Below are 13,766 nucleotides of genomic sequence, written 5' to 3' on the forward strand. Positions count from 1 at the left end.
AAATAGCACACCATACTACTTCTTTCTTCTTCTTTTGTTTAATAGCGATTTACATACTTAGTGCATAAGGCCGCTTCACAAACAGAGAGGTATTTTCTGTGAATTCATTCATTTATTTATTTATTTATTTACGTCCAAGATTTGTGGCTTTGTGTTCGGTTTAAACCCAACCGCTAGATGGCAGTGTTAACACAGAACGTAAACTGACCCGGAGAAGAGCAAGGTCCGTTGTGCTAGTGCTAAGCTGCTAGTGTCACAGAAACAACATACTTCACCTTTAAACGTATCAGGGTACGACACCAATCTAAATCAAACATGTCAAATAAGAAACACAGAGCGATCCATTCACTGCTTACCCTGCCCATGAAATCCCCCATAGACCAGCAAACCAATGAGAACACGGGACAGTGATGACGTTCCATAACAATAGAGTGAAGGCACAAAAGCTGCTGTAGATCAGCTTACCCGTAACTCTCCGTAACTGGCAGATTGAAAGAAAATTACCCTCGTTTCGTTTGGCAAATAAATAAATTACGGACAGTTACATATACATTGCCAACATTTTATTATGTAGGCTTTATTGTACACCTCAAACAGAGGATTTAATAGTAATTTATAGTGTTAATATTAATTGCAGAGTCCATGAATAGCTTGGGTATGCAGAGCATTCACAGCTTATATGGACCGCACGCCACTGAGATATATATATATATATCAGGGGCGTTTCCTGGCAAGGAGGCAGTGCCTCCTCAAAAAAAACTGGATGAGAAAATAATCAATATTACAAAAATAAAACAACGCAAATGTTACAAAATTTGACATTAAAATTTTGGGGGGAATGAATGGGGGAAAGTCACGTGAGAGGAGGTAGTGCCTCCATCACGCTATGATTGGATATGATCAGTTATGATTGGACATGATTGGTTTGTGCGATAAATCCTGCCGCTTATTTTCGTGCGTGTTCCTGTTGAATCGGCCTGAATGAAGACAGTGATGGCGTTAATGGGAAGACTAATTAAAAAGTAAGTAAACAACTGTCACTTACATATCACCGCTTTATTTCATGTCAAAATCAAATTTTTAAAGGATAAGTCCACTTTCAAATAAAATTTTCCTGATAATTTACTCACGCCAATGTCATCCAAGATGTTCATGTCTTTCTTTCTTCAGTCGAAAAGAAATTTAAGGTTTTTTGATGAAAACATTCCAGGATTATTCAGTTTCAGTGCAGCTTTAAAGGGCTTTAAACGAAACCAGACGAGGAATAAGGGTGTTATCTAGCGAAACGATCAGTCATTTTCTAAAAAATTGCAAATGTATATTCTTTATAAACACAAATGATCGCCTTGCAAGTGCTTCCGCCTTCCGTATTCTTCAAAAAGCTTACGCTGTATATTCTACTTACGGAAAAAACGGAACTGGCGCTGCGTTCGTTCCGTAAATTGAATAGGGAAGGCGTAGGACATACAGCGTAAGCTTTTTGAAGAATATGGAAGGCGGAAGCACTCGCAATGCGGTCATTTGTGTTTATAAAGCACATTTTAATTTTTTAGGAAATGACCGATCGTTTCGCTAGATAAGACCCTTATTCCTCGTCTGGTATCGTGTAGAGCCCTTTGAAGCTGCACTGAAACTGTAATTTTGAACTTCAACTGTTTGGAGACCATTGAAGTCCACTATAAGGAGAATAATCCTGGAATGTTTTCATCAAAAACCTTAATTTCTTTTTGACTGAAGAAAGAAAGACATGAACATCTTGGATGACATGGGGGTGAGTAAATTATCAGGAAAATTTTATTTGAAAGTGGACTAATCCTTTAATGGCCTGAAAACATGATGACCGCGGGGGTTTTTAGTGAACAATCAGCGTGGTGAAATTAAAGGGTTAGTTCACCCAAAAATGAAAATAATGTAATTTATTACTCAACCTCATGTCGTTCCACACCCGTAAGACCTTCATTCATCTTCAGAACACAAATTAAGATATTTTTGTTGAAATCCGATGGCTCAGTGAGGCCTGCATAGACAGCAATGACATTTCCTCTCTCAAGATCCATAAAGGTACTAAAAACATATTTAAATCAGTTCATGTGAGTACAGTGGTTTTACTTTAATATTATAAAGCGACGAGAATATTTTTTGTGCGCCAAAAAAACAAAATAATGACTTTTTAACAATATCTAGTGATGGCCGATTTCAAAACACTGCTTCATGAAGCTTCTTCGATCTTCACGAATCGAATCAGTGGTTCAGATCGCCAAAGTCACGTGATTTCAGCAGTTTGGCAGTTTGATACGTGATCCAAATCACTGATTCGACACAAAAGATTAGTAACGCTCCAAAGCATCACTAGATATTGTTAAAAAGTTATTTTGTTTTTTTTGACGCACAAAAAATATTCTTGTCGCTTTATAATATTAAGGCAGAACCACTATACTCACATGAACGGTTTTAAATATGTTTTTAGTACCTTTATGGATCTTGAGAGGTTCAGTGACTTTGTTCTCAGTAGAGGCCTCACTGAGCCATTGGATTTTATCAAAAATATCTTAATTTGTGTTTCGAAGATTAAGGTCTTACTGGTGTAGAATGACATGAGGGTGAGTAATTAATGACATTATTTTCATTTTTGGGTGAACTAACCCATTAAAGGTACATCTTTGTGTCTGTGACCAGTGTGTGCCCAGTGTGTACAAGCTTGATGACTGCTGAAAATAAATTGACTTAAAAAGCAGAGGTGGGTGACTCGAGTCATATGACTTTACTCGAGTCAGACTTAAGTTGCAAATTTTAGGACTTGAGACTTGCTTGACAAATATTAATAAAAGACCTGACTTGGCTTTGATTTGACATTCATGACTTGAGACTTAACAAGGACTTGAGTTAAACGACTCGAAATAACTTGACTTTTGTTTAATAATTATCTGGCACCGCAACCTAGCCAAGTGAGGCAGCAGGCAAGCAGAGAGAGCTAACGTAAGAGCATGGACAGTCGTGACTGAACAGGCGCTACGCCAAGAATAAGTAAGTAAAAAGAAATAACGTTTTGGACATGTTAAGAGTTGACTTTGAATTGGTTTTGCGTTCATTAAACAGAATTTTTTTTTTCTGTCATCCTTTGGCTAGCATTGCAATATATGATTACAATATATGATCACGCTCTTATTCATGCAAATGCTTCTAAACCATTTAAGCGCAACAAAAGAGAAAAAGAGAACGTGCTGTCTGTGAATGTCCTGTCACACACACAACGCACAGAAAGACGCGCGCCAGAATGTCACGCTTGAACGAATAACAACGACAACACACACACAATAATGCCAAAAATGTCAGTTTTGTTGAGTATCCTCATTAGAGCAGCCTTGAATGAATAAAGTCTTAAATGAAAGTAAAGAGTTGTGAGAAAGTCAGACGCGTGTTAGATCCGCGTCATGTGCTGCAGCTCTTAAAGTGACAGCAACCAATGCTGTCTGTCATTGAAGATAATCAAAGGACAAAGGTAACAGAGAAAATTATCACATTTAACTTTTTGCAAGTGCAATGCATTGTAGATGGTTATTCACTGTTTATAAAGAAATGTCAGCCTTTTTTTTTTTTTTGCAGTATCACTTAGTATATGTATGTGTGCAGTGTCTAATAATTAGTCTTCAGTGTTAGACTTTGAGTGAAAAGCCTATGGATAGTTTATGGAGATACACATAAATATAATTTTATACACACACACACACACACACACAAAGATAAAAAAAAAAATATAAATATAAAAAAATACATAAATTCAGTTAAATCATCAAACATTTGTATGACTTGCTTGACCTAAGCTATGACTTGACTTGAATTGCTTGACATAAAGCAGTGACTTGACTTGACTTGCTTGAGACTTGAAGGTTAAGACTTGTGACTTGCACATGTGTGACTTACTCCCACCTCTGTTAAAAAGAAAAGCTGAATATTAGTTTATAAATAATATATCGTTTAAATTGTTACTGCCTTTAGTTATTATTTTGGAATAAATGTAAAAATGCATATAACACTAAGTTGATTAAATTTATACTTGGTTTTAATAATTAGAACATTACATAGTGTAAAAATACAAAATAGAATTGTATTTGGTCTCTCTTTTTATGTAATGTTAACTTAAATGAGTTAAAATTACGTAACATATATTAGATACACCAATCGACCAGCCAGGGATCGGAATTGGCCGATTTCCCGCATGATCGGCCCAAATTGGTGACCGGCCGGTCAGTCTCACGTCTTACCAATTCCGAGACAATCTCCGGCACAGGCAATAACGTCAGCTGCACGCTCTTGATATCTTCTCTCCAACGGCGAAGTGACACACACTCGCCTCCTCTCTCTCACTCGTCTCATTCGCTTCGGTTAAATATTGCTTGTATTGCACATAATTTTAGTCATTCCCACAGGTTTCGCGCTCACACCAAAAGCGTGTGCGCCACTGATCTATATTAGTGGAGCACACGAGCTGTTTCTCAGCCTCAAACAGCTTGTGAGTCATAAGTACCAAAATAAGTGGCTTCCTGCGCTTAAACAGTCAAATACACACAAAATGACAATATGTCCATTACAGCGAGTATTCAGTTAAAGCTACAGTCTGTAGTTTTGCCTCTTTATCGCCATCTCTGTTTGAAACCTGCAATTGCAGTTGTTTTATCTGTATGTGTATTGTGCCTCGTCACGACTCCTCAGCACGGATGAATCTAATGTTTGCTGTCAGTCACCACGCCGGTGTGGATACTGTACTTTGGAATCACAGACTGTAGTCTTGGAAGTATGACCAAAATAAGAATTTTCACCGGAAAATTTCATTTGAACAAGTAAGTAACTTATCTGCCACTTTTGTTCTGACCAACTGAGGGAAAAAAAGCATTACAATAAATCGCACTGCCAAGGTGATTAAATCTAATGATAGCTTAGCAAATTATTATTATTGTTATATTTTGTTCTCAAATTGTTAATGTTAACAACATCAGCATTGCGTGACTATATGCATTTAGTGTGTATTAGCGTTACCTGTGTAGATCTAATCACTAATATTAATTTGTCATACCATACAATCCGCCATCAAAATGAGTATAATTATTGCAGCTGCTGTGAGAAAAGGCTACAGCCTAAATGATCCATCTCACATGCGATATAGCCTACTTGCTGGGACTCGTTTACAGACGTGACACAATGACGCAGAGACAAACGGCGACATACTCAAATTTCCCGCGAAAACCCACTATTCCACCCAAATTATAAAACATTATTACAAGCTTACCGTTGTGAATCGGGCTAAGGTAAGCAGATAGTTTTGAACACTGGCTGGTTATGTACTTGCTGAAAAATTGATTTTGGATAATTCTTAACCAAAAAAAAAGTTACGGACAGCAGCTTTAAACACAGTCAGTTTTGGAACGTTAAAGTTTAGAAAGAGAACGTTGTGTAACAATATATTGGGTATTGGGTGCATAAGCTCTTAAAGTGACAGCAGTCGAATATTCCTGCTGCTGTCTGTCATGTTAATCAAAGAACAAAAGACAAAGAAAATCACTTTCTGCTCTCAACTGAATACGTTTTATAACTTTAATTGCAAGCATTAATCTGTATTTAATTTTTACAAAGAAGACAACCAAGTGTTATTTTACATTTGATTACTTAACCTACTTAACCTGAAAAACTTAAAAGTTTTATAACTGTCTTTATTCTATTGAATTCATTTGTGCTGTTGTTTGTAGTTTGTGTTCTTATTTTATTACTGACTTTTTACTTGGTTTTTTTTGTTTTTGTTTTTTTTATAAAAATAAAACCTTGAGTTGAAGAAAAGTAGATTTTTGTTTGTGCTGTCAATTATAGTTCTTAGAAAGAAAATCAAAATCGGCAAAAAGCGGTATCGACAGGTCACACTAACAAAAAAAAATTGCAATCAATATATAAAAATTGCAATCAATCAATCATATATATATATATATATATATATATATATATATATAAAAATAATTGTATATTATATAACTGTAACTTGTAATAATATATAATATTGTGTATAATTTATCACGCCCACTACATACCCTGAAAGTTATCTCCATTTTTGGAACCGAAATTTGAGGTTATCCGCTTGCTTACTTTTAAACATCCCTAGGTATGTCACAAAACCTGCTTTCTGGAACACCCCCCTGAACTCATTACTACTGTCTCTTATATTGATGATTCACAAATAGATGTGTATAATGAAATACTGCAGTAGCAGATAAAAGAAAACTACGTTAAGGTATGAGTTTCCATACAAATTGAACACTAATCACCATAATGGTGACATCCAATTTTTCAGTGAAACATCCCCACATGCTGTTTTGGGATATTCCAAATTTTAATTAGATACTTATTTTAAAGGTAGTTGATATACTGTATATCTAAATCTGTGTAGCTGTAAGTCAGTTTCAATAGTTGTGGTATCTGATTGCTGTCTTTGTTTTTATTGTGTATCTCCCTCTCTCCTTCAGTTTACTCTTGTTAACACCAGGTGTCATCACTAATTGTCAATCGTCACTTAATTATTTAATTATCTTATTAACTGCACACTGCTTCAGTGCTACTTGTACATGTTGCTTCTTGAATTAAACCCTTTTTGATATTTACTTTGATATCTGACACAGCTCAGTCAAACCCCAGGGGAGGAGAGCCCAATCTTTCTACCAAACGATGATCAGTATGATTGGATGCTTGCCAAGATGTGGGTAAAGTCCTCTGACTTCAATGTACACCAGATTGTGACACACCTTCTGAGAACACATCTGATCACTGAAGTTTTTGCCATTGCAATGTTCAGAACACTCTCTTCAGTCCATCCTGTATACAAGGTACCCATCATTCAATGTGCAACCATAACATTTATCATAATCATAAGACTCCAAGTCAGTGTGGTAAAGTCTCAACAGTTTTAGCTGGTTGAGGTGGCCAAATATGGACAAGATTTTGGTCAAAGAATCAGAGGTTGGAAAAGAGATTCTTTAAACTGATGTTTTTATTGAACAGTCTTTCATCTATGTGTATATGGTCAAATAAAAAGAGATAATTATAGGGCTTCCCCCTAATAGTCGTCTAAGGCCTAGGCTAGGGCCCTATGATTTCCGCGATCCACTCATAAAAACGGAATTTGGTATATAACGCGGGATGTCACAGAATTTGTCAAATTTTTGATTAATGAATAAAAAGCAGGTCAGTACACTTAAATCGCAATATAGACTAGTGTCTGTGAATATCAAACCGCAAATAGCCTATAATATTAAATATGAATCCTGCATGTCTGTGTGCCTCTGAAATGAATGACGCGAAAGTGCGGTTTCATTTACCACACACACCCGCGCGCATGCATGCAAGCACACACACTGAAGCACGTGCCATCCTCGCGATGTTTTCATCCTTTGTCGCCTCACTATATGAGGAAATGAATGCACGAAATTCATCTCCAGAGCCGCTCTGAAAGTCACTTCATCAGCATTCAACCGCTTCGTTTGAGAAAACTATCATCATAAACACAGAGAAACTCAAAGCTCTCGGCAACCCGTCAAAATAAAAGTTCGATTTAACTTGACAGAAACATATTAGTGTTGTACAGTAGAATTTAGATAAATTAAATAATAAATTATTAAAAACTATCTTTTTAAGGAATAATCTCAGTTTTTCTTCCATGTTTTAATTTTAACAGTAAAGCAATTGTGCAGCACATTGTTTGACAAAAATGTTTAATTTCATGATTAAAAGATAAATTAAATTTTATGCGTTCATTTGATTGCCAGAAAAAATTAAAATATGGAACAGAATTTCTGAGAAAAAAAAAATTCATAAAAATACTTCATTGAAATATATTTCATTGTTTTTAAGAATTAAATTAATTAGACATGCTTTTTGATTATTAAAATGTAATTAAACCATTAAAATGGAATCCAGAAAAGTTAAAACAGAAAACACAGAATTTGGTAGAAATTTTTTGAAAATTTGGGGAAAGAATAAAATGGATATCATAGGGCCCTAAAAAATTTTTGTTAAACTTTTAATAAATTGTTGGTAAATTTGATAAGTTTCATTATTTCCATTAATTAGACATGCTTTTTGATTACTAAAATTTAATTTAACCATTAAAATGGAGTCCAAAAAAAAAAATAAAACTGAAAAAAACGGAATCCAGAAACATAAAAACGGAAAAAAACAGAATTTGGGAAAAAATAAAACAGATTTCATAGGGCCCTACTAGTCCACATGTGCACGGGTATTTTTATAAACAGAGTTTTTCCTCCTCCATTTAAAAAAAATATTGCATCCACACAAACATGGTTTGAAAAAAATCTCTGTCCACATGAAAACGCAAAAACATGCTACGAAGCGCTGTCAAAAGCCATGTTGGCCAATCAGAAGCCTGGAAAAAAGTTTATTACCGGTTTCAATGTCTACACGACAACGCTGCAACCGGAGTTTCTAAAAATCTTCACCCTGAAGATTTTTCAAGAGATAATTATTTTTTCAGTTTTCAAAAAAGTTCGGTTTCAGTCACCGGATACAGCGTTTGCGTGTGGATGGATGGCCAAACCGCATAGAAAAAGCTGCGGTTTTGAAAATACCCGCGTTCGTGTGGACAGGGCCTAAATGTTACTTTACATGGCTGTGTTAACGTTAACTTAGATAAATGTGTGCTATTATTAGGTGCATATCCTAGTGTTTGTGCAGAGTGTTGAAGCTATTAGCCTGCTTACTGCATGACATGGAGGTGCTATGTCCTGATAACAGTGCAAACAACTTAAAATATGCCATCATTTTTACTGATTTTACTGATACAGATAAGAGTAGTACATCTTTAAAACTTTAAAGCATCTATGCACTCACTCAAAGGATTTTTATGCACTCACAAAAACAAAACGCTGTGTTTTTGCAAAATAAAGAAAACAAACAGGATGCACCCTCTGTCGTCTCTGTGAACTAGAGCGCATCACAAAAATGAACTGAAACTCACTGTAGATGAGAAATATATCTATAGAAAGCTTGAAATGTCTACTTTTAAATGAATTATTCAAAGCTACAGTAGATCGTCTGTTGGATCGAACCACACGGGCCAGCCTTCGCTTCCCATTTGCCTCAATGAAACTTGGCCGCCCATGACCCTGTCGGATCAGGCATAACATTATGAGCACTGACAGGTGAAGTGAATAACACTGATTATCTCTTCACCATGGCACCTGTTAGTGGGTGGGATATAGTAGGCAGCAAATTAACATTTTATCCTCAAAGTTGATGTATTAGAAGCAGGAAAAATGGGCAAGCGTAAGGATTTGAGTGACAAGGGCCAAATTGTGATGGTTAGACGACTGGGTCAGAGCATCTCCAAAACTGCAGCTCTTGTGGGGTGTTCCCGGTCTGCAGTGGATCTGCAAGGATCAAGGATCTGCTGCTAACATCTTGGTGTCAGATACCACAGCACACCTTCAGGGGTCAAGAGGAGTCCATGACTCGATGGGTCAGGGCTGTTTTGGCAGCAAAAGGGGGACCAACACAATATTAGGAAGGTGGTCATAAAGTTATGCCTGATCGATATATATATATTTGAGCTGTTAAGCGATTAAAAATTTTAATCTAATTAATTGCACAATGTGGCGATTAATTAATCTAATCAATCGCAAATAAATCGCACATCAAATCTGGCTGAGCAATTATCCCCAAAAGATAATTTGAAGTCATTATTGTGTAAAGAATCAAATAAACATTACAAAAAGTAGATTCAGAAAGAAATGTTTTGATGACTGAATTTTAATTTTTTGGGTGAACTATTTCTTTCTTTATTTTTTTATTAATATGGAAATATAATGTTTTTAAATTAAATTATACTCTAAATAATAAACTAAAACTGCCAGTACGTGGCGGTAAAGGTCTAATTAATTCCATTCGTTCAAACAGCTGATTCATTCAGGAGTGAAGTATTGTGTCTAAAATAACACAATATTGACTCCTTAGAATTTTGATTTCTCTTATCTGCATTTTAAGACATTGAAGGCCAAAACTTTGGACAATAATAGCTTTAAAATCTCTCCTTGTCATCTCCATCATCACTTTCTTTTTTCCCCTCAGTCTCCTTTGTCTCCTCCCCTCCTAAAGCTGAGCTTTGACCAATAGTCTATTCATTTTCATCTGTATCAATGTAGAAAGTAAATATAGGGTCAGTTGATATTTATATGTTTTATGAATCACTTTCTTAGAGAAGTTAATTTACTGAAGGCTACCAGGAAAGCTAGGTTTAAGCTAAGTTTATTAAATTAAAGGGGTGGTTCACTGTTTTTTTCTAGGCTTGATTGTGTTTATGGGGCACAGTTTAACATGTCATAATGCTTTGTTTAAAAAAAAAATGCTGTATTTTTCATATATTTTACCTTTATTCTACATCGCTGTTTCTTGTCATTCAAACGGCTCATTTGACTTCCTGCTTCTATGATACCACTCCCTCCAAAGTACGCAATGTGCTCAGATTGGTTAGCTGGCCCAGTGTATTGTGATTCGCTGAAGCATCTGGAAACACCACGCCCCTTACCATTAGTTGTTACATGAGCTTCAGTGGAAATGTAAATAATGGCATCTATATTGCCATATCAAATTGAGCCCGAATCAGACCCAGATAGCAGTAATGATGAAGAGGGTCAAGCAGAATCTCTGCAAGCACGTCTTTTAAAGGACGTTTCTGAATGGTAAGTATTTCCGTTTGTACTTGTGTCAAAGTGTTTAGATATGCTGTCACTTGTAAATGTTACTGCCATTTATGTTAGCTTTCAATATACAGTTTTATCCTGATTAAAGCTTTACTGTAGCCGAATACATGACTGAGTAGTAGCATTTTTGTAAAGGTATCATTTAATTTATAGCATGAACTAGTTTGTCTGTGAACATATAAGTTTGTTGGTGTTTGTTGAAGTATGCAATAGAATTTAGCTAACTGGCTAGCGAAGCCAAACCGCATTGGTCTTTGTTTACGTCCTTGATGCAACCAAAAAATAGCAACAGAACTATACATTTAAAAGACATGTACAAGCAATAAAACTTTAAAAGATAATATCTCCGTTTGCATTGAACTTTCAGCGCTGTAACTTTGCAGATACTGTTTATGCTCAAGCAGCAACATTACACACTAACTAAAGTTAAAAAAGTGCAATCGCAATGAACCACCCCTTTAATTCACAATATGTGCATTTATTAATAATCATATGACTAATATGAAAACGGCTTTGTTATTATTTTTTGACCCCTCACATTGACAGTTATGCCACTATTAAATATTACATGAATCACATGAATCAGCCTTCATCAACTGAATGAAATGTCAGATTCCCTATGTAGGTCTGGGGGTGGGGAAAGTGCATTAAAAATTAACGTATTATTTTTTTCCGTACTTAATCTAATTAACACGTTAAATCGACAGTCCTAATATACATCTATCTATATCTATATATATATATATATATATATATATATATAGATAGATAGATATTATTTATTATATATATATATATATTATATATTATATATATGTCTCATATATATACCATCACTCCGTGAAGGTGCGAGTTTCTCATTCAAACCAAACCCCTAAAACATGTCACAATCTGTGACGAAACAGGCAAGAGCCAATGAGTGATATCACTGCCATAAAACTTGTCGTAATGCTTCGAGGCAACAATTTTTTAATTCAATTCATAACGAATGTGGGATTTGACGTTTACTGACACTGTTGAGGATGGAGAAAAAGATCGCTGGATAAAGGGCTGAATTTGGATCTGTTTCTCACAAATGTATGGATTCTAAAGATGTGGATCACAGCAAACTAGTAGTGGCCACATAATGATATTTCTTCCCCCATGGAATACCTTTGAAGATCAAAAAGAATGCCAAAAACTGTCCTGGTTAGCATCAGTTTTCTGGTTAGCAGTTAGGTGATAATGATCTTTAAAGTCTGTGTAAAGCAATATTAAATATGTGTTCTGAGACTGTCACACCACAGAAAAATTTGTTATTTGAGATGAATCATTTTTATTGATTCTCAGACACTTTTCAGAATACAACACAATACATCTGTAAAGAATCAACAGCTCCTCCACACTATAAGGTGGCGCCATTGCCTCAGAATCTTGGACTGAAGCAGAGCACAGCTGACAAGACTCTGAGTTATGTAACACCAAAGAACTTAAACTGACAAGAAGCGAAACTCAACAGAACGTTCCAGTGCAACACCAGCGCCCAGCAGCAGCCCTGTGCTTCCGCCATTTTGGGGTGAAAGCGGCTCGCAGTCCACTAGTTTCTATGGCAATATCAGCTGCTTTGTTGAAAAAAAAAAAAAAAAAGTAAATTAAAGCTGAAATTAGCTGAAAACCTGAATGATGACAACACAGAATAACGTACAAACACTAGGCTAGTGATCATCAAATCCTTTTAACAGTTTATTTTACAGACTTTGTGTTTAAGTCTTCCACTTTTTTTTTTCTCCACAAAACCTTTGCTCTCTAGAAACCCAGTCAGTTTGGGTTGAGATTATTTTAAGTTCAAGTATTAGCATTATAAATACTGAATTAATACCAACATATGAAATTAAATTGAGGACATGCATCAGAAAAATTGGGAATGTAGGACAATAAATATATAACAGAATATAACAGCTTGACAGTAAACTGTCTTTGCAGTGTTGTCTTATATTAATGTCCAAAAGTGGGAATTATGGGATAACAGACACAGCAATGGATCATGTTCTATAAGATCATGTTTGTAGTTTAATCCAGGGAATTAAAATGCATTTCAGACCTAGTGGAGTAATTTATTCCACTTTAATCCCCTGGATCACACTACAAACATGATGATCTTAACTTTATTAATTATTAATTTACTATTAATAGTAAATATGTAAAGTTGCATAAAATGGAAATACTCAAAGTAGGCTAACTACGTTACCTCAGATGTGTAATGGTTGGATTACACAACTGATAACATAAAACATATATAAGCTAAGACAATACAACATTTACTGTAGGTGTCATAAAATTTACTGAATTTGACAAATTTTCTATTGCGTTCTGTTTTGGCGTTCTTGTTTTGGCTGTGAGATTCTGTAACTGATGGATTTGAATATTGGGGGGTTACCTCCTCCCCTACCTCCCCTAGCTACGGCGTAAGTTGTGTGTAGCACGCGTAGCCTACGATGTAGCCTGACATGCACCTCTTCAAAAATGTATCTGCGTCAGTTCTACGCGGACTGCAAGCGCTGTGATTGGTTTGCTAGAACCCCTCCCTCAGGTCAAAAAACTGGCGCTGAGCAATCGGAGAAGAGCGAGTATTTTCAACTTACATAGGAATGAAAAAATGCTCTGTTTCAGGGGACACATGCAGTCATACTGCAACAGAAGTCAGAAGTACTGCTTCTCTGCCCCTTCTATTTGTAAGCTTCTCTGATAACGTACATGACAAGCTGCTGCTTCTTCGGCTTTTGCCTTGATACTCAATATGACTGCCGACACTGCCTACTAGTGGTCTGCATGAACATCGACGTGGACAACGACGCAGAATTATAAATGAAAACAGACACATAGCCTACGGCGCAGGTCCGACGCAGAAGTATAAATCAGCCTTAAGATTTCAGCTTGCACGCGTTTTAGAACTGCATAGCCTACGGCGCAGGTCCGACGCAGAAGTATAAATCAGCCTTAAGATTTCAGCTTGCACGCGTTTTAGAACTGCGCGTG

General features: G+C 35.9%; 2 protein-coding genes across 4 annotated transcripts in view; both read left to right on the forward strand.

The window, feature by feature from the left end:
- The window catches only part of LOC127508751 (NACHT, LRR and PYD domains-containing protein 3-like), a 360,258-nt gene that overhangs the window by 222,989 nt on the left and 123,503 nt on the right, over window positions 1-13,766 (forward strand). The gene's annotated exons all lie outside the window — the stretch shown is intronic.
- The window catches only part of LOC127508776 (polyunsaturated fatty acid 5-lipoxygenase-like), an 86,883-nt gene that overhangs the window by 49,969 nt on the left and 23,148 nt on the right, over window positions 1-13,766 (forward strand). The window contains exon 8 of the mRNA XM_051887147.1: window positions 6,660-6,863. Coding sequence (XP_051743107.1) covers window positions 6,660-6,863 — 204 coding nt within the window. The remainder of the gene's footprint in view (window positions 1-6,659; window positions 6,864-13,766) is intronic.

Source organism: Ctenopharyngodon idella, chromosome 3, assembly GCF_019924925.1.
Source record: "Ctenopharyngodon idella isolate HZGC_01 chromosome 3, HZGC01, whole genome shotgun sequence".
Lineage (NCBI taxonomy): Eukaryota > Metazoa > Chordata > Actinopteri > Cypriniformes > Xenocyprididae > Ctenopharyngodon > Ctenopharyngodon idella.